At 36.3% G+C, this 27,770-nt stretch overlaps 1 protein-coding gene across 1 annotated transcript in view; it reads right to left on the reverse strand.

Annotated features, from left to right (window-relative positions):
* The window catches only part of LOC114068946 (protein unc-13 homolog C), a 120,153-nt gene that overhangs the window by 79,622 nt on the left and 12,761 nt on the right, over positions 1 to 27,770 (reverse strand). Inside the window, exons 6-11 of the mRNA XM_027905422.1 lie at positions 22,726 to 22,945; positions 16,441 to 16,668; positions 14,380 to 14,521; positions 6,942 to 7,111; positions 5,403 to 5,518; positions 3,923 to 4,086 (exon numbers count right to left, since the gene is read on the reverse strand). Of these exons, the coding sequence (XP_027761223.1) occupies positions 3,923 to 4,086; positions 5,403 to 5,518; positions 6,942 to 7,111; positions 14,380 to 14,521; positions 16,441 to 16,668; positions 22,726 to 22,945 (1,040 nt within the window). The remainder of the gene's footprint in view (positions 1 to 3,922; positions 4,087 to 5,402; positions 5,519 to 6,941; positions 7,112 to 14,379; positions 14,522 to 16,440; positions 16,669 to 22,725; positions 22,946 to 27,770) is intronic.

The following is a 27,770-nucleotide window of genomic DNA, read 5'->3' on the forward strand; positions in this document are numbered from 1 at the left end:
TACACAGTAAATCCAGGTTGCTGATGTTATGTATAATTTCAGTGTCTAGTCAAACACTGTTTCAATACGTGCTCTGATTTTTTGCTTTTTAAAGGGAAATAAATTACATTGAAAAATAAGAGAAAAAAAGTTATTTTTTCTTGATGGTGGAGAAGTGGCTTAATATACGTAGGTAAATAACGTGTCAGTATGATTCCTACAAGACACTGAATTTACAGCAGAAATTGCCATCAATCACCACAGTCACCAAAATAAAGGCCTGCCAGATCACTGAGCTGCTTTTCTGCTTCTTCCCCAGTTTTCTATGATAACTATTTTCTCTCCTATCGTCTCACACATATATGCTTCTAGTTCTGGGAGTTACACATACTATTCCTGTAGCTAACAGCAACCAAAACCAAACCAAACCAAAACGAACCTTTTCTGAGCCATATAAGAATGGTTGTAATTGTCTTTCATTTCTTCTCCTAACACAGACTCCATGATGAGTGGAAGAATATAACAATCATAAAAAAGAAGAGTGGATTATGGAATCTGGTCAAGATTTCAATGAACAGTAATTACTGCAACTAAAACAGACTCTTTGTTGTACTTTGGCTTTGGGTCAATGATTGTTTTTCTATTCACATGAATTCCACATCTGGTGACTTATAAACAGATTTCCTTGCTTAGGAACTGGGCAGTTGTAATCTGTATCTTGAGAGCAAGACACCCTTTCTAATTGAGCATCTTTAGTGAAAAACTGTTTGCATTTATTCTCATAGAAATGTGGATGCCTCTATCTCCAGCAACAGGTGCAATCAAGCTTGAATTCATTCTCTTTTAAGTTTAATGAGAAAGGTCTCACTGGGGACAATGACTAAGAGCAGACAAGTAGCCACCTTTGTGATATCTTTTGGGTTGATATCCACATTCCAGTATGAATATACTCAATGTATTTGGAAGATCAGGAGTATATTTTTGAAACGTTGTTTCTTTGCTCTAAAGGAATAAATATAAATAAATACCGAGAGCCAGAAACAAATCATCAGGGTTTACTAAGAGGATCACAATGACAAAGCCACCGGCATGAACCAGCAGTGACAGACAAGTGGTGTTGTTTATCGCCGCAGTGGAAGAGGATGCTAAATTGTTCTAGACAGGGGTACTTTAGGGAAGCTTAATCAGATTTATGTTGTGTTCAGAAATGCAGAATGGCATATGTTCCTATTGCAGCATATGCCATCTACCCATACTTAAAAGGGTCAAGACTGACTATCATTAAGTGGAACTGAAGCTTTATGAAACAGCTAATTTTGAAACAAATACCAACACTAAAAAGTACATTTAGATAAAAAGAGCATCTCATTAACAACAGCCTAAAACTCATGTGAGTCTGATAAAGCGCGTGTGGATGCTCTTGGGGGTCTGCATCATGGAGTATTAAAGCATAGTCAGTTTTTCATTTACAAATGTAAACATTTTAATTTGCAATGTTATCCTGAGACATGCAGTAGAAGTACTCTGCAACCAGATCCTCGAGCAAAGAATGCTTACACAATATTCCTTTGGGCAAAGTGATTACATTCAAATTCCCTCTCTGATGTATGGTAGAAAATTGCTTTTGTTTTAGTAGGAGCTCTTCATTACCAAGAATCTGATGATTCTATTTTCCAAATCAAGTTACTGTACATATTCTTCCAGCCACTGAAATTGTTCCAGAAGAAAAAGGTGATCTCATAAAAAGAAGTAAAACCAGCAGATAATAGTCCAAAAGAAAATTCCTCATGACGGATCTATTTTTTTCACTTCTCCCCAAAGTCTGAATGTTCTGAGACGTCCGCAGGTGAATCAGCAAAATGATGTATATGAATATGTATTCTTCTCCAGGTATTATTTGAGATTACATTCATTACTGATTTTATTCCTAACTTACACAGGATGAGGCCTTTACCTCAAAAATGGAGGGCTCACTATTAACAAGCAACATTTAAAAGGACGTGGGTATGGGAGCAGTGAAATCTTAGCTTTTATTTCCTGTGAGTACCAGTATTGAATTAACTTTCTTATTATACCTGCCCTCAAATACTTTATTTGCAGTCACCAACAGGAAGGAAATTTGGTGGAAAAGGCATAGAAGAAAGCAAGAACAAAAAGAGGACAAGGCAAAGTAGGTCGTTTAACTTAAAATGACTTGGTTAGAATTTCTGAGTAAGGATTCCTGAAAAAAGTGTTGCAGTACTTGCCCAGCTCTATGTTAGTTGTTCAGAGTAAATTTACTTCCTTTTCATGAATATCTTTATGTTATGTTATTTACTGAGATAAAAATTAAGCATCTTCTTTCTAAATGAAAAATGTCTTCTTTATATGAAAACATAATTTGTTCATTTCTAACACTGGAAGCGAAAATGTTTTTCAAATACATCAGTTACATTGCTATTTTTGCAATGTTGACTTTTGCAACATTCGAACTTCTAAAACCAGTTTCAAACTTTTTCTGACAAATTTCACATTACTGGTATACATCAAGAGATGAAGAAAAAAGCAACTTCAAAATAATTTTGCAGTTCAGAAAGTCCATCCGAAATACTGGCGTGTGGTATTGACATAACCAACTAATGGGCTATAGTTAAGAGGAAACACTAATCAAGATCAGTCCTTTATTTCTTAATGCAAACCAGTAAAAACAGCCCTCTGTTGGCATTAATAGCTCTTGAGAATTCATCTTTCATCAAACCTTGAATTCATTTTGATACACACAGCAGGAACAGCACTATCATTATTTTTGTAAAAACACCATGCCATTTTAAATCAAGTTCTAAAACTATAATACTGTGCTAGTTAATAAGAGATATAACTTAATCAAGATGTAAAAACATACATGGCTAAAGAGAAGTTAAACATGCAAACAAAAATATTCAGGAAACTCAATGCATGAGTTCCTCCATATATAGTTAAGATATATTATCCCACACAGGAACTGTCAAGCTTAATAAATTATTCTGTGCAATGTTGTGTGAGGTCCTTGAAGGAAAAGCAATAAAATGTATATATTACAAAGACATCCTCTGCCTTTTTACTAGATGTACAGTACAATAATTCGAAGAGAGCTACATAAAGTGAAAAACACGCTCATTGCAGTAGCAGATGGTGTCATTATATGCTGCAATAAAAAGAAGACTTCATATGTTTTTTTTCCTTCATACTTATTATAATACTTTTCAGGAGGTAAAGAGACAGAGAAAATGAGAGATGTTCTGATTCAAAATTCCATAATATCAGCCTTCTGTAAGAAAAAAAAATTCTTTATTTCTTCTTTAGAGAACTCATTTGATGAGTCCTCCTCCTCTCCAGCAGGAGCAGAGTATAGTCCTTTTCATCAGAAAACTTTTTACTGGGCAATTGGGAATACATGATGGGGCTCTCATGTCTCCAGGCCTCTAAGCCAAATGGTGCTGTGTTCTAAAGTGTTCAGACAGCTACTCAGAACGAACAATGTAGCAACAGGTTTCAATACTGTCAAATATAGTTTGCATTTATTATTTACATATACTATGGAAGCTCCCTACAGACCTTGCTGCTGTTCTATGATGATTTCTCCACTCCTGGAAAAGAGTAGAGAGGTTGTGAATCCCTGTTCTACCACCCCAGTCCCATCTGGAGCACTGGAAGTCTTTCTGAGCTCTGCTATATATGAGTATCATAAGGATTAAGAAATGCATTAGCACTAATACCGGTAACAGCTCATAAAATGCTTATAATATATCTTAATTCCCCTGCAGATGAGAAACACTTCAATGAGAATCAAATGGACGAAAATGATTACAAAAATTTAAATCAGGAATGGAAGAGAGATGGAGAATGAAAGCATGAAGCCTTGGAACTCATCGCTTCCCTCAGATTCTTGACAGCAGAGCAGAAAAGCAGACGTGCCAACACTTACGTCATAGCTTGATAAATGTATTCAATTCCATAGCGCATTGCAAATTCATCCACGATTTCCTGGGCAGCATCATCAAAGTACACCTTCCAGGCCTCATCGCCTTTCACCTCAGGGATTTTCACCACCCCGTTAGATTTAACTTCCGTCAAGTAATGGAACAGATTCTAAAGGTAAAAAACGTTTCAAATAGGGAATTTTGGCTTTTAAGTAGAATCTGCAAATACATCATATATCTAGTCATCAATACGTTAATTGCCAGTTCTTTTTTTTTTTTTTATTGTTTATTTTTCTGAAGACTGGCACAAACTACTCAGCAGGCTTGTGATTCAGAGCATTGCTCTGTCTGCTTGATATGAAGTCCTGACAGTTAACTGGCACAGATAGACTGCAACATAAAATAGTGCAGAAACTTATCTAATAATTGCCCTTGTTAATGAATGACATGGTGATGTTGTAACACTTACTATGTAGTGTTTCAAATTTATTTGGCTCTGTGACCAATCCATTTCAAATTCATTATTTGAGACCTGTGAGTTACAGGAAGATAACAGGAATATGGCAGATGCCTCTCAAGTAGTGCAAGGGGTGCAATAAAATTCAGGCTTGGTAACCTTGGGAGTAAAGCTAACTGAGCAGCCAGTTTTATTTCCTATTTTCAATGATTAAAAAAAAAAACAAAAACAAAACCAAAAACAAACTAAAACTTTGAAATACTTTCAGTTTTTCTAATTAGCCCTTAACTGCCTCTTAAAGGATTATCTTAAAGCAATGGCAGGTCAAAATCTATCAGCACAAATGCCCTGAATATCCAGTTGTATAAATGGTGAACAAGAGTGTGGATACACCCTAGTGTTGAACTTTCAGCCATATATGGGTTATCAGCTTTCACAAACTGATTGCATTTTCAGACCAGAATTTCTGCATGTGTCTCTGTTTGAGGGAAGAGGAACCAATTACAAGGGAAATCTTTCAGAAGACACACTGGTTTGTCAGTGATGATTTTTTTCCAATGTTGACAAAAGCAATCTATATGACAGGAAAATTAAATTTGATATTGTCTGCGGTTCTCCTGCCTTTTCTCACTCTCTCCAAGATACGAATTAATGTAGAAGGAAATAAATCCTTCAGAGATAATAGCTCTATTTGTGTAATATATTGAAATGTTTGTACATTCCTGACATCAGCAAGCATGTATGGAGCACCAAAGTGCTAAATCAAAACACAGTACAGGGAGAGCTTATCTGGCTCAATCTCTTATTTTTCTAACACCTACTGGCAGGAATGATCTGTTGGTCTTACATTGCTTCTGAACCTGATATGCCATCAGCAGTACAGAATGGGGAATCTAAAATAAACTTGTCCTGAGGTATGGCAGCAGTTCTTTGTTACAGTGTTCTAATGCTCTGTAGCTTTTTTTCCTTATCCTTGCAACAACACAATAGTCATTTCTGTAGAGTATACTTTAACTTCTGCTACATACCTCATGTAGACAGGTGTACTGCACATGATAGGGAGCAACTTTCTCCTCTCCTTCTATTTCAACATTGATTTTCAGTCTAATGGCACCAGAAACAGCTGATTTATCTGTTCGCTTTTCTGAGGAGCAGAAAAATAATACATCAATTAACTATCAAGAACACATTTATGTCACGTGAAAAGCTCTCATAAATCATTCTAGTTAATGGGAATATTTTTTTTAGAGCCAGGAAGTCCTCCTGTTGAAAACCAAGAATTTTTTAGTACTTCACACATGGTTCAGCCCATGAAATAGAATACTGAACTATGAAGTAATGAATCTTTCTTATTTTATGTGCCATATTCAAATCAGGCTGCACTGCAATTTGTTTATCACTCTTCCCTTTTCCACAGAAATTATTTTAATTTTTTATTATCTGTACTAATTATTATTTCCCTTTATTTATGAAGACTTTAGCATGAACCTGGATTACTATGTATCTGGGGGACACCAGGTGCCCATCAAAGCCACTGTATCACTTCCCCTGCTCAGCTGGAGAGAGGAGAAAAAATAGCATGAAAGCCTCCTGGGTCAAGAGGACAGGGAGAGATCACTCAGAGCACATAGATTTTTTACGTTATTATTAAACTGCTTCCAGTCATATTATTTCAGCATGCTTTTTAAAAACAACTCATTTCATAATAACTTATATCTGTTTAAGTCACCTTAATTGTTGAAGAAATAAAATTCAGAATTCATAATGACCCAATTATCTTACCTTTGAAAAAGAACTCATTATAAATAGGAAAAAACCCAAGAATCTATATTCATTGTCAATAAGAGATCAAATAGTTCCTTGAAATATCTATATATGTCACTGGGAAATTAAACACTAGACAGTGTAGAAAGAGCTGTTGATTAGGAAACAAATTTCAGAAAACTATGCCAGGTATTTCACCTGAAGTTTTTACAGAGCAGGTTAACCTAAATAAAATAAAAATTATGATACCATATCTTTATGACTGAATATAGGAGATTAACTTTTAAAATGCTTTTATCCTTCAATTTAGATGGAGAAAATATGTTCTGAGACACTATTGCATTAATTTATTTCTGGTTTAAAGAATGATACTTTTATAGACCTATCCAGACAAGAAAGTGCAGTCACTGAGGACAACAGAAAACAGTGAAAACCAGAGATGATTAAACCCAGAACGGTAATAAATAATTTTTTCAAATATGTGATAAAATGAATGTGAAGAACAATGAAAATATTTACAGATGTATTTCCCAAAGAATGCTCCTGTTATTGGACCACTCTAAGACGTTTTACTCTTACACAGTTTTAATTGTGCATTAAATGAAATATTTTTCTTTGATATAATTGGGATTAGCCTGCTCTCTGTAATTGTCAGAAACCAAAAAAAGAATCAAATCAACTTGCAGTATTTTAGATCTTAAAAGTTGTATATTGGTACCAAAGCTATATTTTTTTAAAGTCACAGAATTACAGACACTGAGATTCTACCTAAATTTGTTTTAAGAAATCAGTAAAAATCATACCTAAATTATACCATACATCCATTTCTCCACTCAGTGTTCTTACTTCAATAATTGTTTGCCCCAGGAAGTCATCTGATTCTTTTTTGAAATGTTGCTTTACTCTAGATTTGATGTCATCATCTTCATCCCATACTCTCACCTTTATTCTATCTGTAGAGTTATGGCATTCACTGGAAAAACAAAAATAAAATACAAAATGTGAGTGATAGACAAGCTATATATCTCCGTGCTGCTGTCTAATTAATTGACCGATTTTCATACACTTGCTTAATTGCATAAAGTGTCAGAACACAAACAACCTGCAACATCCAGTGGAAGAAAAGGCCCACATTGTCAGGGACAAAACTAGAATTGTTTTATATATGAGAAAGTAAAGAGATTAACTTGATTGAATTATGTATGCATAGAGATTGTATTTAGGAATGTTGAGAACTCCTCATTAAAATTAATAATTAATTTAAAATGTGTACTACTCGATGTTATTATTTAACAAGTATCTTAGGAAAGATACAGTCAGGTCAGGTTTGTTTGTTTAGGAATGCTTTGTAGTATATACAGCAAACTGCAAAAGCAGTGGTCTAGAATAATACAAAAAGTGGGAAAAAAAATTAAGGAATGTTTCTACTATGTGTCATGAAGCTTTTGGAAAAAACCCCAAGAAGTATCCACAAACATCACTGCACGACAAGAAGGTCAGCAGGGGAAATAAGGCCAACCTAGGGAAATAAGTAGCTTTTTTCTCTAAAAGATATAGTAATTTTCTCCAAGACCTCCATTCCCTAGTAAGGAGAAGGAGTAGAGACAGACTGCCATGTACTAAAAAATTTATTGCAAATTTAAGTTGCTTACTAACCCCTCATGGGTTGAGTGGATTTGAGGAACTACTGGAAGTGTGAGGGAATGAGGTGGCTTCACTTGCAATCACTTGCAAGAGTTCCCAGTGGATAAAAATTTTTTCTCCCAGCTACACTCTGCATGTATTTGCACAGAAACGGAAAAGAAACCCTATTGCTGCATATTTCTATAAGCCCCAACGAGGACTGTTTACTATTCATCAGTGCTGGCTTTTGATGCCTTGACTGGAATATCCTAACATTGACTGCAGGAGTCCGTGGTAGTGAGAAATTTTCTGCTGACATTTGATGACTAGTACAGATATCAGTTCTAAGGCATGTCAGACTCGTGCTCCCACACTAGCCGTGGTTTTTAATATCCACTCAAGAATGCTACAAAAATATTTTTAAAATTACATATCTTTAAATATAATTTTAAAATGTAGCAGCAAATTTTCATCTTCAGCAGGGTCGTAGTTTGACACGAGACTAAGAGTTTTTACTTGAATTCTATTTCAAGCACTATCACTGCTCAGTGATCTGTTTCAGTGTCTCCAGCATTAAAACAGTAATACTCTAACTTATCTTCCAACTGGCACCCCTCAGGGGTATTCTAAGAATTAATTAGTGGTGGTAATGGGCTTTGGAAGAATAAAGTGCTGTAAATGGTATTATTATGTCACGGCCAATCAGACACTAAAAATGGCATGCACAGCCTTTACTCTGCTGTAAAGTGACATCATTCAGTATCACAGAAATGCTTGTGTCTGCCTGTGTTCCAGATTTTAACTTTGCAGATATTTCTGGTAATTAAAACACACATTGTTCTGTGATTACCAAAACTAATAAAGCCCAGTTTCCTTTTGTCTTATAACTGGCTTGCCTGACATCTAAAACTGCAATCAGCTACTGAATCTTCCCCCATGGCTGGGATTTTCATAAATTGCCCCTCCGTGTGAACTCCCTGGTGTCTGTTATGGGGTGAGCTCATACTGAGGACACTGTCAGGATCTCTCTCTCATCTCTCTCTGACCACCGATTTTCATAGAACATGACAGGCAATCTGTGAAATTTCTCTGACTGATCACAAAATTCAAAAGCTATTGGCAAGGACATATAAAATATAGGAAGATACAGATGGATCAAATAAACATCTTCCCCTTAAGAAATGAGGCTAAATCCATAAACCATTTAATTTTCCTGAAACGTAGCTCTGAGTTATGGCTTAACATTGCTGGAGTTCCGAATTGCATTTAGCTGTGCACCCAACAGAAATATTAAGCAGGGGATTTCGACAGTGGCATAGGGAGATCCATCACTTGTGAGGTATTTATGTGACCCTCATCACCATATCTGTGCTTTTAGTAGAAATCTTATTCCTGCTTTGCTTCTCAAGGAAATGATGCATAGAAAAGGTCATTAAATGGTACTTCAGCACAAACATCATATTTTTATTCCCCTGAGACAGCAATGATTTCCCTCTGATGTATACTTAGCTGATTAAGGAATATTTATTCAGATGGTCAGGATGACTGCACTTTTCCCTGATATCCTCAGTTCTCTCTTCCAGATCCCTTTCTCCTTTAATCTTAGATCAGTGAGACATGGTGAGACCCCTCACAACCAATGTATCAACTCACATGTTCATCTTTGTGTTGAAACTTTAGCACTGAGTCAGCTCTGCTATGTTTGTAATGCTCCTGTGCAAGACCACCAAAAATAGCACGGATCTGTGTTGCAAGAACTGAAGAGTGGCTGAGTAAATATTTCTACTGGCCTGTCCTGAGGCAATGTGACTGCAGGGAGATTTACTATTAAAGCCACAGAGCTGTCTCTGCATGATTCTACCTAGACTCTTAGAAATAGAACAATTTAATGACATGCACATTCTGCCTTAGTCACTGGTAACATCTGTGCAGAAGCCCTGGGTGGGATTCCTACTTCTGCTTACTCTGTCCAGGAAAATCAGCCCAAGGAATTAAAGGCTAAGATAGCATACGCTATTCTTGGTGTTCCTGTTCTAGCCACTCTGCTTTATATGCTCAGTGCAAGTGTTCACGAAGGTGTGATACAAGAAGGTGAGAAGTGAACTGTTCTTTGGCACACAGAGAATGCAGATACTGAAAGCTGGAAAAGCTGCAGTATATTGAGAGATGCAAGATAGAAGAGACAGCGTTAATAATTTACCAACAATCTGGTGACACATTACTTCTGCATTGCCAGAATGCCACATAGACATGAAACAATCCCCACAGAATTCTGATTATTCAAATGGCTAGGGTAATACAATTGTAGTAGTAAATTATTTTTACAATAGTATCCCAATGGAAATTTAATATTAGATGCACCAGCATGACCTGACTGTACATCTCCTCTAAAAGATCTTCACCCAGTGTTAAAATGATAACTAAGTGATACTGTGCTACTTTCAGTAAGTTCAGGAAGCCATTAATTGCTATTATTGCCCTCATATTTATTATTTTTGCCATTACTGCAAGCCAGAACCAGATCCATAGCATTGCTACAAGAAGTCTGTCCACTCTGTTCTTATGTGTTTAGAGATCCAAAGTCTCTCAAGAAATCTATTCCAGTACTTCATTAGCCCCACTTTTGGCAAACATTTTCTGAAGTCTGATTTAAACCTCTCTAAATGGAATTTGTGCCTACTACTCATTGTTCTACTGTAACAGGAAGCATGGGAAATAGATTATTCCTTTCCACTGTGCAGGAGAAAGGATGTGTTTAAAGACATCCTTACCTCCACTACTTGTTTCTTCTCTAGTCTGGACAGTCCCAGTTCTTTAGCAGTGTGGTCACGGGCCATGCTTTCTGATAAAGTAGAACGAGACTAATTTTGCCTTTTCTTGCATTAGTTTATTCTGTCATAACAAAAAGAGAGTTGTATAAAATTAATCTGGATTGAGAGCAGTTTGAAAAAAAGACTCAGACCAAACATGCTGTACCGTGAAACTGAAAAACATTATTGCTGAACAACCAATTTATCATTTGAATTGTTCCTAGAAGTGTTCTTCTCTCTTGATTTGGGCTGAGTCTGTGAGATACAGTTATTTTAATTAATTGGTCTCTCAGAAACTTGGCTGCTTATTGAAGAATTCCTAGAATGGATAAGTCTAGTAAACTAATAGGCAGGTTTCATTACTCAGTTGGTTTTATGTATTATAATGCTCTGTTATATACTTTTGCTTATGAGACAATCCTTAAGCTATTTCAAAAACTCTCACAAAAGTGTGTTTAGGTATCACTGGTAACTGGAACACCATTTAAACAGGTAACCAATCACATTATCTTCACTTATAGTGAAGATGACCCTTTTTACAAGTCAGTTCAGCTGATTAAGAATGTATAAAATGACTTTTTATAGAAAGTGACTTTGGTAATGTTCTCTTGTATTTATTTCCTGTACATGGCTGCTTATACTAACTATTACTTTAAAAGCATCGATTAATAACATATTTCAGAATAAATAAAATGTGTGTAATTCTAAGGAAAGAACATCCACAGCTGGATGCCTGAAATGAGTTTGTTCAAATGTTTTCATGTATTGAAGTTAGCAGTATATCTGTCCAATTAAGTATTTATCAGAGCACATATGTGGGCCTAATGACAGCCAAAACAGAAAGAATTAATGATATAAAATAATAATCCAGTTACTTGAAAGACTTCTGTATTCTACCCTTGTATCTGAGATGTTAATGAATGATCAGAGAAAATGTGGCACCTGCAAAGCAAGGCACTTAGAGATGTGTCCTTGCCAGACAACAGTGTCAGAGAAACCAGATTTTTCTATATTTCAGCAACCAGCTGTTGAAAATGGTCAAGAAAAGAATGAGTAGAGTCTTATTATAGTGTATAAATCCAAAAATTTCTACGAACATTTCTACAGCCCAAATATACCTTCCCATAACTAAAGCTGAAAATGCAGTCCCTTTTCCCATATCAGATGCCACACCCAACAAGAAAGAGAAGGTGATAGAGGGCTTCTGCACTCCTCCTTTGCTCTGGAATTGAAAAAAACTCTCCTATCACTGATGTTTTCTTGAAAAAATAAAATCTGCTCTGTTATCTCATTTCTAATGGTGCCACTAGAAAGGATCAAAGCCTGTAGCACCTGTATTACATTCATCACATGAGAGTCTGCTGGTCTATTTACTTTTCTACCTTGTGCATCAAAAAGCTCTAGTTATGGTGTAGGAGTTACCATTTAGCAGAGAGTCACATTATATTTTGTGAGAAACATTCACTCTCTGCTTACCATAAAATCATGACAGGTTACGTGTGACTCTAAGAACTAGAACACTGCCCTCACTTTATCTGTTATGACAGAGCAAATGCACAGTGGGGAGCCAATGTTTTTTCCACGTCCTTGTTTTGGAACAGATGGGGAGATTTAAATGCATATTTTGGTGTTATAAGTAAATATAAGATTGTGAGATTTCAAGACACATTTTATTTCTGTAATTTTATCATTTAGGAGTTATAATGATTACTAATGTTAAATTTTAAATAGGACTGTCAAATATCACTAGTAGAACCTAATTTAAATAATACTTCCTGAGCCAATGAAAGAGTTATATTGATCTGCTTTAATCTTGGGGTTAAACATTTATAGTTTATTTAATACACTTTAGAAATTCTCATATACTTTCAATTGAAATCCAATGCATTAAATAAGTCCAGAAGATTATTTTTGAAAGCACAAGTGCTATGAAAATGATTGAAAATGTATTCAGTTAAAAGCAGTTACTCTGGAGGTTCATGCTGTAGTAAGGTCTGAAGGGTTTTTATAAATGTTATTGCTTGAGCAGCAGAACATAGTCATGGCAAAAAAAAAATAGAATTTTTTCAAGTTTCCAGGGTTTTCATTGTAGCCCTGTTCACATCTTTGAGAAAACACATTTAAAACTTCCTACTAAATTTACTGAATTGCTCATCTAACTTTTGACACTATGCAACTCATACAACTAAATGCAAGAAAGTAATTATCTCCCACCTTTGGTCACTCTCATTCAGTGAGGTATGACACTTCAACTATCACTGGAGTAGCCCAAATAACTCGAAAAGAAAACACTATCTGTGTAGGGGAAGCCTGTAAAAAGTTTCTAGGTGAGTGCTTTCTCTGAATTAACTATTTATTTCTAATACAAGTGTTTGAATCAGTGAAAGGCATGGGCATACATAGTTTAATATAGTCAGATCCCCCCGTACCTTTTCCAGACAACTAGAAATGGCACATTGGACCAAACCTCTTTCCAAGTCACTACTGAAACAATAACCTGCTCAACAAGAAGGTAGCAGATTGTTGTGAAAATCCAGGGAAGTGCTGCATGAACATATTAGACTTTTATAATGTAATACCAAAAATTTGGACTATTAAAACGTGTCAACAGTTTGCGTATACTCTCAGTATGAATTCAAATAAAATTATTCTATTTAACAAACATTTAAATTATAGATCCCTTATTTTTATAATTTCTTATTTTCAGAATTTACTATGCTGGTGATTTCACACAGCTTTCATAAAACACCTCCTAAACTTCACTTGATAATACCAAGTAACTGCTTTCAGAGTAGACTGGAACTTTTCCAAACAGTTTAAAAAGTCTGCCTAAATACATGTTTCTTTTTCACTTGAAAATATCGAAAGGAAATCTAGGAGGTTAATTAGCTTTTCAGAATCTTTGACTTAGTTTAATAATAGTAGTTAAGTGCACATCATATGCTGTAGTACAGAATAATCAAGTTAAGAAGAGAATAAATACTCAAATACTTTTGCAATATGTAGAGGAATAGCACAGTAAATTGATACTACTGTCAAATCAGTCAGATTCTCAGTCAGGAATGTGTTGCATCCTCAGGCAATATTTTCAGGAAAGGAACAGTAAAGTACCTGGGAATTAGACTTTCCTGTAATATAAAATGCCTTTCTAGGTAAAAAAATTCTAGGGACTTTAGCAGACCTGGCATGAGATCATATTCGAACCTTAGACAATGTATTACAAACTGAACATTTTTGCAGTCAGGGCTGAACTTCTGTGATGTTCTGACCCCAAACTACACCCTATTCACTCAGAGGCCGTGGCCAAAGAAAGGAGGGAGGAAAATCATAACCTACTCTCCACGTCTCTAAAAATATAAACACTACAAACAGCCCATCCCAGAGCCTGAAGCACATCAGTTACTACAAAATTCCCCAGTTTCACCCAGGAGAATCACCATGCCAAATAAAAATGCATTTACCTTGCATGACCAGTATCTTACACATGGGAAGGCATTTATAATGTCAGTACTTGGTGTGTAAGGTTGTAGTCTGAAAACTTACTGAAGTCCCCTAAAAAAATTAGAATAGACCCCACCAATAGATCCCCCAACGGAATGAATTATGAGCTGGATGATTGCTATCAGATAAAGTCACAAAAAGCTTTGATGCTCTCTCCATTCAGAACTTGCTCATGTTTTAATGCTATGAATATGCATAGCACAGACACAAAATATTTTCAAATGAAGTGATTGTTTCTCTTGGTAGCATTATATTACCTACAAGTAAATTAAAAAAAGCAAGACATAACAGTACTTTCTATACTTACAAATAGAATTTTTCGTCCCATACGGGATTCAAGTTTCCAAATATGGTTTTTGTTCTCCGCTTGTTTTTGCCAACTTGCACAGTAACATACGGGTCACTGGAGCCAGTTTTGTCCTTAGCCTGCAAGCCCTGAGCACAAAGAACTGCAACAAAAGGAGAGAAATGTGCTTTAGCCCTCAGAAACTTCATTACCAAGAGGTAAATGACAGTGACAACAGCAACAGGAAACAAAATCATCCCAGTGAGGGTTCCTGAAACAAAGATTTCTGGATTATTTTCCCAGTGTGTGTAACTCTGGAGCCTGACAAGGCTTGTCTAACTACCCTTTTGGACTGTATAAAATTTTAAAATACATTTTAATAGAGTAATAAATGCAAAAATGCACTACCAAGCACAAAACAAACACTTTTGATGCATAATTCAAATACTCTTCTCAAGCTGGGATTTAATCAGCATGGTAAATAAGAGAATGTTGCTGTATACCTTGGCCTGAGTTTAATAATTCCCTAAAATTCCCCTCCCCATCCCCCCATAATAAATAAGATTTCCAAAATTTCTCCAAAGTTCCAAAGTAACGTTTACAAAGTAAAACTTCCAATAGAAAAAAATCTGTGCGGTGGATTATGAAACAAAACAGGAGGGGCAGGGTTCTGATTTGTGGTTTGTTCTCCTCGTGAGAGATGAACCATGATGGGTTTCAGAATACTTTCTATGCTGTTACAGAGAGGGTGACAGTTCAGATCAATTATCATTAACTGTTTATGTATTTGCTAGCCTTTCTGACAGTTATTGTGGGTGTATAGTTAATGGCTATGAATTTAATGCCAAATATAAATCCACATAATTTGACCATAATTCATAAAACTGGAAACCTCAGGAGAAAGCAGAACTGTCAAAGAGTAACCTACCAAACCCAGAGAACTGCAGCTAAAACACTTACTCTGCCTCCTACCATCAGCTGAGCTTGGGTTTTGTTATTCTGCACATATTATTTAAAGCATCTCAGCAGTAACATTTAGTTAACATTCTCTAATGTCATTCATTTTGGATAATGAAGCTCCCTCGGTGTGCTCAGAAAAATGATTACATAAAAATGACACCTTCTTGCTCAGCAGATCAGCTCCTGTGTGGGTTCAGTCATACGTGCTGACTTCAGTGAAAAAAGTGAGATTCTGTTACTTTTATGCATCCAATTTCTGAAAAGACTAACTCTTTGGAATGAAATAGCATATTTTGTCTTCCCCATTCACCCTAAATCCATAGGGGAATTTTTAGAAGGCAAGGAAGTATCCTTCTGTGATTTATGTAGGTGAATTAAGTGACAGCCTAGAAAATGTCTTCCAAGGTTGTTAAATTGTATGTATTATACTGGCCTGAACACAAGACAGCCTTCAGTATCCTTCAGAGGTACAACTAAAAGTAAACATACAAATTAAATCTGTCCCTAGTGCATGGTGACAGTCCCAAAATTCAGCAATTATTCTTTTGAGTTTTGTGCACCATCCCAAAACCTTCAGCAGAAAATATGCTCCCTTTCTGGTGAGGTTTTAATTAAAAAACTTGAATGTCAAAGTCAGAAGACCTGGAAATCATCGTGAGCAACCAGGTTAATGTGATTGGAAGCCTTTTGGAGCGTGTTCTGTGTGTGCAGCATCAGCATCACTAAACTGGAACACACCCTTAGTTAAACAACATGAATGAGTGATGAGTTGCAAACCAGTGGGGTCTGGAACTGCAAGCTCAAGTGTTTTTAGTCACTCAAACCTTTTTTGTGTGACCTTTGACTCTTGCAGTTGCTGGCAAAAAGCTCATCATTAGCACAGGAGACACTGGCAGGAGGTAGAGCAGATGCAACAAGACCATTTACTCACCTTCCTTCCTAGAGCAGAAGAATATAAAGCAGTTTTGCCAACAGCTGTAAAGCTCTTGCACTTTGCATGCTATAAATTCAACTGTTTGCTGATGCACCAAGTGGGCAACTGAACACACAGTTCCAGTTCTGCTTATAATAACTCTTATTCCTGAACCATGAGATGACTAGGAAAGAAAGAAAAACATTTACCTGTGATGGTTATTTTTGCTGACCATTTGGATGTTCCATCTAAAACACTTTGTTTTGCTGCTTTTGTATATTGTACAAAATCTTCTTTGGAAATGTTAAACATTTCCTGGATCACCTCAAACACCTCTGGTCTATTTTTCTCTCTAATCTTCATTCTGTCCTTCATAGCACTAATAATATTCTGTGTTTTGTCTTCTGCACCATGTTTGGAACTTTTCTCAGCTGCTCCTGAAATGAGAGAAAAGGTCACTATTGCTATTAAATAGTTAATTTAGTTCTTTGTTGCCTCTAGAGTCTCCAGTCAATTCTTGGTACTGCAGTACTCAAATAAGAGCTTTGTTTCATCTGAATAACACCAAGACTCTTGTATTTATTCTTTGTGATACCTAAAATTATCAACTGATTTAGTTAAACATGATGGGTTAATATTCAGCTTCAGTCCGGTGTGTGTTATACCTGGAAACATTCATTGAATCAGTACTGTGAAAACATCTGAACACATGAACTGAACAGTGGGCACTAAATTGTGGGCTCAAAATTCCATCATTTAAACACCACTACTGCGCTTGTGTGGTATCAAACTTTAAGGCTTTTTGTAAAACTCTTCTTGAGGGATCAGTCATGAAAATAACATATCACACACACAGGACAGAGAGGATCCTCCCTCCAGTACAATGGTCATTACTGATAATTTCAGTCAGTGGATGAGGACGATAGAAGAGATCAGAGGATTAATATGTGAAAATACTTCTAGACTATATTAACCTGTGGCAATATGTCAGACCTATCCTATAAAAGAAGTCTGAAAAACAAAGAAAACACTCAGGTAATTTTTCTGGAACATCAAAACCACTACAGATTTTATTGGTTTAGTTAAAAAAAAAAAAAAAGGATTATAAGGATACCAAATTGTTGCAGATTTTATTCACGGTTCTTTTCAGAAGTGCTCTGCAGAGATTTCTCTCACAAACAATTGTAAATGATCTCAGAGGCCCTTTAAAGAAAGTGAAGTTCACTTTATAAAGTGTCCTTTGTCTGCCAGAGGAAAGAGTTTCCGATCAATGTCTCAACAATACCTAAATGTACTATTGAAAAAACCCCAAATATCGATCTTGCAGTTGGGTGTGAGGAAACAAACATCAGACTTCTATGATCAGAAGAGTATTACAAATGTAGCGAGCAAAAATTTAAATTCCTGCAGCGCTAAACAGGCTATTTCAGCTCTTGATGAGACTAACATATAAAGCAAGATGAGTACTACAAATTTGATAATCAATGACACATTGCCATTTGCTATAGGCATTGCTGAATTCTGGCTCATGTTGTTAAACACTGCTCAAAGGCTTGTGGCACTGAGTGTCACAATCATCATCATCATTATCATTAGCAGCCCTAAGTACTTCACTCTTCCAAAAGCTTGTGGAAATATCATCCAACTAGCCATCCTCAGCTCCTGGGAGGATCAAAGTATTATTGTTCCCTTTAAAAGGGCAGTAATATCAAGACAAAATTGTGCTGAACAATTTGCTGTGAAATTAGAATACAGATATTTCAATAGTGAAGAAGAACAGAGTTCTGTCTTTACAATGTCATCAACACCAATCTGTTCTTTGGAAGGAGCTTTTGCTGAGGTACTCTCAGCTTGCAATAGCTAAAGAAAAAAAATATCAACACATCCATAGAACTAGAAAGGGTCATCTTTCAGCATAAACTTTTAGTGGAGCCTTACTAAACAAATATTTCATGTTTTTCTTTTCCTCGTTTTTCAATGTGCCTGAAGGTTTCTTGGCACATTGGAGCAAAAGAGATATCTATATATAGAGAGAGAGATAGTAAAGTGGGAAGGCATAATGTCATAGGATTAGAAAAGTGTGGGATGAGGTAACAGATACCAGTGATCCCAGACTGTCAAAAGGCTGAATTATATAGTTTCTTCAAGGAGTTTTTCATGGCACTAAATCTTGAGAAATCTTGAAAATCTCTTGGTCAGATTACCTGTTTTTTTTTTTAATGAGGAAGACCAAAGTTCTAGAGATTAAAGATTTTCCAGAGTGAAAAATTAGGAATTAGTAGAAATACAATTAAAGACTACCATGAAATTAAATACCAGATAAAGAATTCTCTAGTGATTTTATCACAAAAGAGATGATGGCTGATCTGCCTGGAAAGTGTGACAGGTTATTCTTGGAAGATGCAGGAAGGAATATTTTTAATTTTCTCTTATTTTCTGCACTTCCTTAAAAAGTACAAATGCAATATCATAACTGAATGATAAACCATGGACACAATATGAATGGTAACAACATATTCCTGTTAAAAACCTTGCTGATAAATTTGTACAGATAAAACTGAAATATGTGTTAAATGCAACTTCCTTTAACGAAATAGCCTTCTACTTATATAAAATCATTTATTGCCACTATTTTTACATCCTCAATTGCTGACAGTCTATCAACAACTCTTTTCATGCAGTATTGATCAAATTAATTGAGACAATATTGTTAACTTACACTGCACATGAAGTTAACAAGCCCCTTTTACCCCAGGGACTGATACAAACTCAACATGATTGAAATCAATTCTAACTTAATACTGCACCTGGTACTAGACAGGGATATCTTGTTGATGATGAGTGGTCTAATGAAAGTACTACTGATTTTTTTTTTTAAACCTAATTTAGAACAAGGTTAGATATTGACCTTAAAGATCTTGAGATGTGAATCCATTTCTACAGTCTACATTAGCAATCATTGCATATAAAAAAAATCACGGAGGCTTGGAGGTCAATACACCCTGTGATTATGAGATGGCCCAAAGAATGACTGCGATAAAAATAACTACATTTCACTTTATGATACTGTTAACATCAGCTTTCACAGCAACAGAGATTTAACCAATTGGTCAATTCATTTTTCCAATGTAAAACAAAGTACTCTTCATTTTTGAAGAAGTATAATATTCAAACCCACTGAAGAATTATTCTGTTGCAAAAAAATATGACAGGATGCTCAAAAACATTTGCATGCTAATGAGAAGAGCGGGATCCCTTAGGTGTGTTAAATATTTTATCTGCAATTTGCCTTCTAGAGGTTTGTTCTTCCAAGACTTTGCGGTTCAGTGTTTTCAAACTGTTTACACCACAGATGACTTCCAATTCTATTTCTTTTTTTGCAGGCTCTCTCTAAGACTCTTCATTTATATATCTGTAAAAACTCTTCAAAGACAGCATGGTGCTCTGAAACATTTTTTATGGATTTTTGGGTTAGTGATGTAGGCCAGGGAACCTCTGGGCTGAATTTTTCTTCAGCTAAGTGAAAAGGAAGATAAAAAGGATACTTTTACTATGTATGCCTTTTGTAGCTTTTCAATTTTAGCCAGGATTAAACTATTTTAGGGATGGATACATCTCTCATGTCACCTGAGTGACTGTGGCACTCTGAAAACCAGCTCAGCTCTTAGGAAGTTAGCAGAGGATTATTGCCTTGGAAGGGTGAAACAGGAAGAGGCATGGCCAGCATGGAAATATGTGAAGGTGTGTCACCCCACTGGGAAAGGATTACTTATTCTGAGGTGTAATAACAGCTCAGCTCCTTACTGGTATTACACTCAGGTCTAGTGACAAGAGATTTCATCACTTTTAAGAAGCCTCACAACGAACAACCTCTTTAACCATTCTCTCTTATGAGAAATCACAGACTGTGAGTAACTTGTAACCCTGAAATTGTCAGGGACATGATCTTGGATCTTGCTTTTCTCACTTTGCTTTTATTACTGAGCAGAAACAGCTGTAGTAATATTTCCAGTTTGAACTGTGACTCTCTCAAACAGCAAAAAGAGATTAAAATTCTATACTTTATATATGCTAGCTCTTACAGACACCTCAGGGAGCTTTCATTTTCCACTCCAAACTTCTGCAGGAATGAAAAGACACAGACTTAACTACCGTTTTCTTTGATAAAAATGAATCATAATCCTAGAGGTCAGATCTAAATAGTTTTTCAAGCAGGGCTGACTGGATGTAAGAATACACCATTGATCTGTATTGTGCTGTACTTGTAGAGTGCACTACAGGACAGAGGATCCATGAGACAGAAATAGATGTTCTTGCCAAATGAAACTTCCAATTAAAAAAATCTCCCAAGTCCCTGCAATGTAATTCAAAAGGAGACTGAATGCCATGCAGTAACCAGGCTGGAGAGCCTGGTGGAGTAGAGGAGGGTTTTCATATGTTTGGTGAGACAAGAACCACCCAAATAACAGTAACAGAAAGATTCCTCCCAGCACAAAGACATGATTACCATGCTCGTAACAGTTTGATCTTTGCAAGACTTCATAACACTACTGTTGAAACAAGATTTGTTGTGTATGTTTCACGGAGCAAATTAATCTTGATTCTCTTAAATTAAAAATATTTCTGGAAGTGTTATAACATGATATGTTATTCTGTGAAATCCTCCAAAATAAACTGTCCCCTTCTGATGGAGTAAGTTTCAGCTATGTTTTATTTCTAGACCATTATTGTATGTAATTATGGTAAGGGAATTCCCACAGCACTCTACAGAAGACTTGATAGTTATCTCTTTGTCACAGAATACAATCAGCCTTTTCAGGGAGCAGCAGAAGTGAGTCATAGCAGAGTAGCTCCTAATCCCAGCAGTGGCCCAGAAGGATGTGTAGAAAGTAACCTTCTATTAGATCCAATGTGGCCCATAAAGATTTGGTTTGTGTGTCCCCCCCCTCCCCCACCCAGAATTAATCTCACATTACATTTTGAGAATATCAGTATCAATTCAGTGCCTTTCCTCCATGTTTTCTTCCCCCTGTACATAAATAGCTCTAACAAGATAAAATGCATAAGGGGAGAGATTAAATGTAGGAAAGCTATTTCTATTTTCTGCCTCCTCCATCACGTTGGCAAAGTGACTTGCACATATCCTGTTGCCAGCAGAAGTACAAGCTTAACTCATTTCCACGTCTGTAAATCCAGGTAATATAAACCAAGTGATTCCCAGCAGAAACAGGATGTCAAATGGCTACTCAAAACAGAGAGATCAACGGGCTGATGTGCAATTCATTACTATTTTTAGCCAGTCTTAAAACATACCCAGAATGAAATGAGACAATTAGTCAATAAGAGTGAACAGGAAATGGCATTCTGAAAACATTCCTGCTTTTGTTACTGTCCCAGTAACACAGTTATTTGCACTTATTGGAGAAGCTGCTCATGAGTATCATCTTTACACACTTTTGAATATTCACCACCAACAATCACATTAATGCTGTACAAGCTACTTCTGTAATAGTTGATTTTCAAAGCAAACATGCTTTTCTCACTTGTGAAACTGTGTCAAAAGCTTAGTTGTCAAACACAGCCCAGTTGCAGCCATAGTGCAGAATCACAATTAAGCACAGTCAAGCAGCTTGATTTAGAAATTCTTTATCTGTTTGTGCTCCATGGGGTCAGTTGCTCTGGGAAATTTTGATTAGTTCCTGAACAGTATGAACCTTAGGAATCCATCCTTTGTGACAGCTCTTCACACAGAGAACATAGTGGGAAGAAGGAAGACCTGATTGAAGTCTCTATGTACTTTTCCTTCATGTAGAAGCACAGGAACATATCAGCAGTGGAATATCAACATATCAACAGCAGGGAATAACTCCAGAGTTATAAAAGCGTCTATCATTCCAAAATAAGAATACTGGAAAATCTGCAGGTCTTGACTTTCTATTGTTTAGAATCTTGTGTAATCATTGTGTTGCAATTTAAGTATGGTTTAAATGCACCTGGTATATTTTTGAAGGAGAATGCATGGTGGCTGGAATCAATCTGAGCAAAGAAAAGGGTTGGTTCTAGTCCCAAATGACTTTCTGACTAAATTTTTTTTTTCCTCTCACATATATGGTTTGGTATTTTGAAAGGCAAGGTCCTACTTCCTGTTTAATAATTTTGTCAATTATGTAGCACAATAATATGACTATAATAGGTTTCATAAACATTTTTTTAATCTTTGCCATTTTTTAGCCTTAGGCAGTAGAAAGTAAATAATTCTCTGATGTTACCAAGCATTATTTCGTAACTGACCCACAACATCTGGCACATTTTAAGAACCGAAGTAAAACTAACAGTAGCTGTTTCCTAAAGTGTCTGACTGGCTTCTCAACTGTTGAACATGCCCTCACTGATTTTGGATGATTTGGTCCTTCCTTTCAGGATATATCTGAGGGTACACACAAAATCAAAAGGTGTTAAGTATTGACACGCTTGAGGTGTCAAGAAATACTCACTCTGTAAACAATCAGCATTCAGGAGGTCTTGGCACTTCTCATGGCATTTGACACCACATTCCGTGCATTTCATGCCTTGCCTGGCTATGCCCCAAAGTAGACCTTCACATTCATAACAGTATGTGGGAGTTGTAGCTGTCCAAATTTCAAAGTTATGAGGTGTGGTTGATGATATAGGATAGATCAAAGCCTGCAATGTCTTCTTGAAGACATGTATTTTCTGTTGGGTAAGAAAAAAAAATCAAGACTTTGGCTGAAATATTGTTTAATGCAAGTGAACTGTAGCTAAATGATATGGCATTTACACTTCCAGTGCTACAAAAGATCAGAATATACATAGAAGTAGGAATTTGCAAAATACTGATTTACTCATTTTGCCTTACACTTTGAAGGCAAAAGAACACTGGATGACTGTTTTGTCTGAATTCAGAAACAGCAGAGTTAAGCTGGAATCAAGTTAGTCAATTAACACAAAGTCTTATGCGTATTTTTAGGCAGAAATTAAAAAATGCATCAGCATTACATTCATTGGTGCATTTTAATGAGCTACCTAACATTACTTCTGAATATTTAAATACTTTCTACAGGAACCTAGATACACTGCACAAAATCTACTTTGATTATATACAATGCTATCATTCAATAAGTAATGTCTATATAACCTCATCAAATAAAAGCTGGCCAGTTTTAGGGTTCCATTTTATCTGTATTCCTGTGCTATTATCTGTAATAGCCACTCACTAATTCCTTTTTAAGCATCAAGTTGCTTTTTACCTGTAAACAAGAATGATCCATACTCTCAAAAATACACATCCATTTCTTTGACTCGTGGCCAGTTCTACTACAAGCACAGTTATTGGCTGACTAGTACTGTAACAATCTCAATCTCAGCTCCTCAGTGCTTAATAAGGTAAAAACAAAGCAATGTCTGAAGTTTTGTATGTAAAATGTGGGTTTATATGGCCACAATGGTCCAGCTTGTTTATCTGAGCTCTGTTTTCAGGCACTCAGATCTTCTAAGTCCAGGTGATTTACGGGGAATAAAAAAAAGCTCAGCAGTTTGTGGGCTGTACTTGGCACCACACAAAGATAAGATCTTACAACGTTTGTAGGAGTTGCGTGTTCACTAAACTCATCCATGGCTGCCATGAATGTATTAGCAGTTCTAGAACTGTTCCCTTATAATGAATGATTGATTCTTTTAGAAAGAAGAAACCATATTAAAAAGGGTGGCACAGAGGGATATTTCTGAAAGTCTGTCTGTCCTACCGTGGCTGCGTTCAGTGAGGATATGATATGAGGTAGCTCTAGCACTGTAGAAAATGGGGAACAACACTTGGCAATTTGTGTGATTCGTCCATTTGTGCTTCAACATCTCTGCCACAGTTCTGACAGTACAGTAAGCAAAGCAAACTTACTCAGTTAAGCATTTGTTATCACTCCCTTACCTTTAATATTCAGCTGTGGTAAGTTTATACCAAATGCAAGATATTAGGCTGTCTACCAATATGCTGACATGTTCTTGGTTTTGTGTATCTTCATATCTGCTCAAAACATGTGAGAAATTCTGCTAATGATAAATTGTCTGATAAAAATACTTTTTGTGCTCACACTTGCATAATGTTGCACAATCAGAGCCATCAATTAAACAACTTTGGCTACCACGGGAAAACCATTACCATGTAGCAATAAATCTACTGATCCATGGGTTCAAGCACTAAAAATAGCAGAACCAAATGTTAAGTAGCTTAGGCTGCAACAGCTCTTGAAGTTAAGAGTTACACACTAAAAACAACATCCATCCTGTGAAGCCTAACCAAATATACATGGTCAGACATTTGATGGGCATTTTACTCTGCACTTCTGAGAACACTGTAGAACTGAACTAAGAAAGAAACCTGATACAGCACACAAGACTAAAACAAATACTGAATTGCTCCCTGGGGTGATTCTTAGCCTGTCCTGGTAACTTCCCTGAAAGCAAGGAAAGCTCTGCACTGGTTTAATTTGGCAGACCCTAAGAAGGACTGGGATAGTCATGGCCACCTAACTCTGGAGAATTCATCTTTGCACATATCTCCACCTTCTGCCTCCCATGTTACAACTTACCAGCTTCAGGGATCAGAAAGAAACCTAAGGTGAATTTATGCACTTGCTGAGAAATGATGCTTGTCAGAAACCACCAGGTATTTGAAGGTTCCTTTGCAGATTACACTGTCCCACTCCTGAACTCTCGTAGCCTCAGTACAAGTCCTGCCCTTTCACCCTGTTCAGCTTCACTGTTTTTTCACATTATAAATAAATTTGCCAGTAACTGTTATCTTTTTCTGAAATGTCAGTAAGTAATGAAATGGCACAGCTCAACAGGCCTTGAAATAAAGATTTGAGGGTAAATGAAATTTTCAGCTGAAAGACACAATTTGTAAATTGGTTTTGCTGCTGAACATATTCCTTCCCCTGTTGTTAATAAAGCAAATGGCAAAGAAGAATTTTATTTATCTTACTGTCTAGAGGCTTTCATTCCTATTACTTTTCTCTGTTTAAATGTTTCTGTTATATGAATTCACTGAGCTCTGGGCACGGCAACATTTAGCACTCAATATAGAGGAGAATTATCTAGTTATCTGCTTATCTAGTTATCTAAGTATCACACTGCTTAAAATGTCTTGGGATCTGTACCTGAGAACACACAAACTCACCGTGCCATGTGTGTGCTCCACCAGAAGGACAACAGTGTCAGGGGGCAAAGCTCAAAGCCTCAGGTTTTAATTTTTTGTGTCAGTGGCATTTGATTTTTTAATAAAAGGCATTAGTTCAAAGAATTTCCATACTGAATCTGATCAACCAAATAACCTGCTCCCACCAGAGTCATTAATATTCCCTCCAGAAAAAGTTGAGGGAGGGTAAAAGCCACAAAAGCCTTAATCAGAGGAATAACTTGCTCAAAGGGGTTTTTTTTCCTTAATTCTCATCAGCGACTGCATTTCTTCATCTGCATTTCACATCTTCATTTTGTGGAGAGTACCTGGAGAGTTCTTTTATGCCTGAAAATGTCTGTCCTTTTTGTTTTTAAATCTTGCTCTACCCAGCTGAATGATGCCCTAGGTTATTAAGTTCAGCTGGCTACTTAGAGACCAAGTACAAAAGTATTACCTTTGCCATGTTTTAAATATCTTGCCAGTGGCTTTACTGGCTGTACCATTACATTTATCTGTGAAAGAGGAAAATCACAGAATCCTCACTTCCCTTCATGTGTTTAGTGAGGGCTGGCTCACTAAAGAATAAGACAGGATTTTTTTATTCACCTCTTCTCTAAATTAGCTTTTTCCCTTTTCTCATCAAATGAACTTTGATAGATCTAAATTATATTTGCTGTCTGCCTTTGGACTTATATTTTTATTTAAAGATTTCTTAAGAAGTATCTATTTCTGATGCAGAGTTTTTCATATGGTATGGTTCAAAGGGAGGCCAAAGAGTATAAAGGCATAAAACTACATTGAAATTATTTTTCCATATCTCCTGAATCATAGTTCAGTAGTTTCTCCTGGCTGACAGCATTGGAGAAATGCTCACACTGAGCTGTCTACTGGGATTTGCTGCCTTCCTTTTCCTCCTGAGCAGTACCACACAAGTAAGAATCTATAAGTAAAGTCCAAATTATTATTTATTGTCCTGCATTTGTTGGCAATTAATATTATCTCTAAAAATTGCAACTAAAGTCAGAGTCTGGTAGTTTTTACAGGAAGGGATGCATGTAAAGGAATAGTTGCATCTATATTTATCATCATAAAAGGTAATAATGCATACATAATTTTTTTTTCAGTAAACATCTTTTAGTAAAGCATATGGAGTATCTTCGGTTTTTTACTGAATTTAGGTATTTTTGCAGAACCTATAACATAGATGAAAAAGTCTTTATTTTGTACCACTTGCATGGTGTAAATTTTTCTCTTTAATTTTCTCTCAGCCTTGAAATTCTTCTTAAGATTCAATAGTTCTCTTTCATTCTGCCAACCTCCGTTACTATTTTAAGATAGCAGAATAAAATAACTCCTTCTTCTACTAAAAGAACATTTCAAACACCAGCTGTTTTCTACCTCAGCAATCCATCCCTGAGCACTACCAAACTGGTACTTTATGTTTACCACATAAGCACAGAAAGTTCACAGTAAATCAGGTGAGATGAACGGGTGTGTATTTGTGCTGCGGGTTTCAGTTCCCAGAACACCTGTCAGTATATTCTGTCCTTCCATTCTTCTCCTATGGAGCTTAGCAACTGCCTAAGAGAAATTCAACACTTCGTTTTTCTTCGATGTAGGATATATTTTGGAAGGTTATCTATGCACTAGCAAGGTAAGGAACACAAAATGGGCCTGTATTCCTTCAAATTAGACCTTTTGCTTAGTTCAGCCATGCAAATCTTCCTGCATTGCCCTTTAAGTATTCCTGGGGAAAATGACAACTTTTGAGCTTTTGTTTCAAATAAATCTCTTTTTCACAAACTAAGTGAAGTCAATAATGGGAAACCACAATACACAGGTTTTACTAGCTATGAGAATTTGATTTTTCAAAATATTCTTGTGGTCACTTCTCGTATGAATTAAACATTTCTTCAAAAATGATGTGTTACTAGCATGAGTTACATTAAAAACCGTCAAATAGTGTCCCAGCCACCTCTAAGGACTGGGAAAAAATAATGACCACAAAGAAACCTTCTTTCAGAGTCCTGTCATTCTAATTGCACTCATGGTGTGATAAAGACATAAAGATGTTGAAAGACTGCAGGTAAAGTCCAGTATAAAATGCTTCCCCCAAATCACTGTTTGGTAAAACAAAGGTTTCTTGCTCAGTCTTTTCTGACTGTCATGGGTCTGAGTCAGCAGAAGCAAACCTGGCCTTGTCACTGTGGATCAGGCAGCAAATTCTGCTCAGGATCCCTGAAAGTTCCTACCCTGTAAATGGAATGTTTACACACTTGATTTCATCCAGTTTGGAGTGTCTAAGGCTGAAATAATTTTTAAAGATCTTTCAACAGAAATGTCTCA

This window comes from Empidonax traillii, unplaced genomic scaffold (assembly GCF_003031625.1).
Source record: "Empidonax traillii isolate 1590-97213 ecotype Southwest subspecies unplaced genomic scaffold, ASM303162v1 scaffold1154:size169566, whole genome shotgun sequence".
In the NCBI taxonomy this organism is placed as follows: domain Eukaryota; kingdom Metazoa; phylum Chordata; class Aves; order Passeriformes; family Tyrannidae; genus Empidonax; species Empidonax traillii.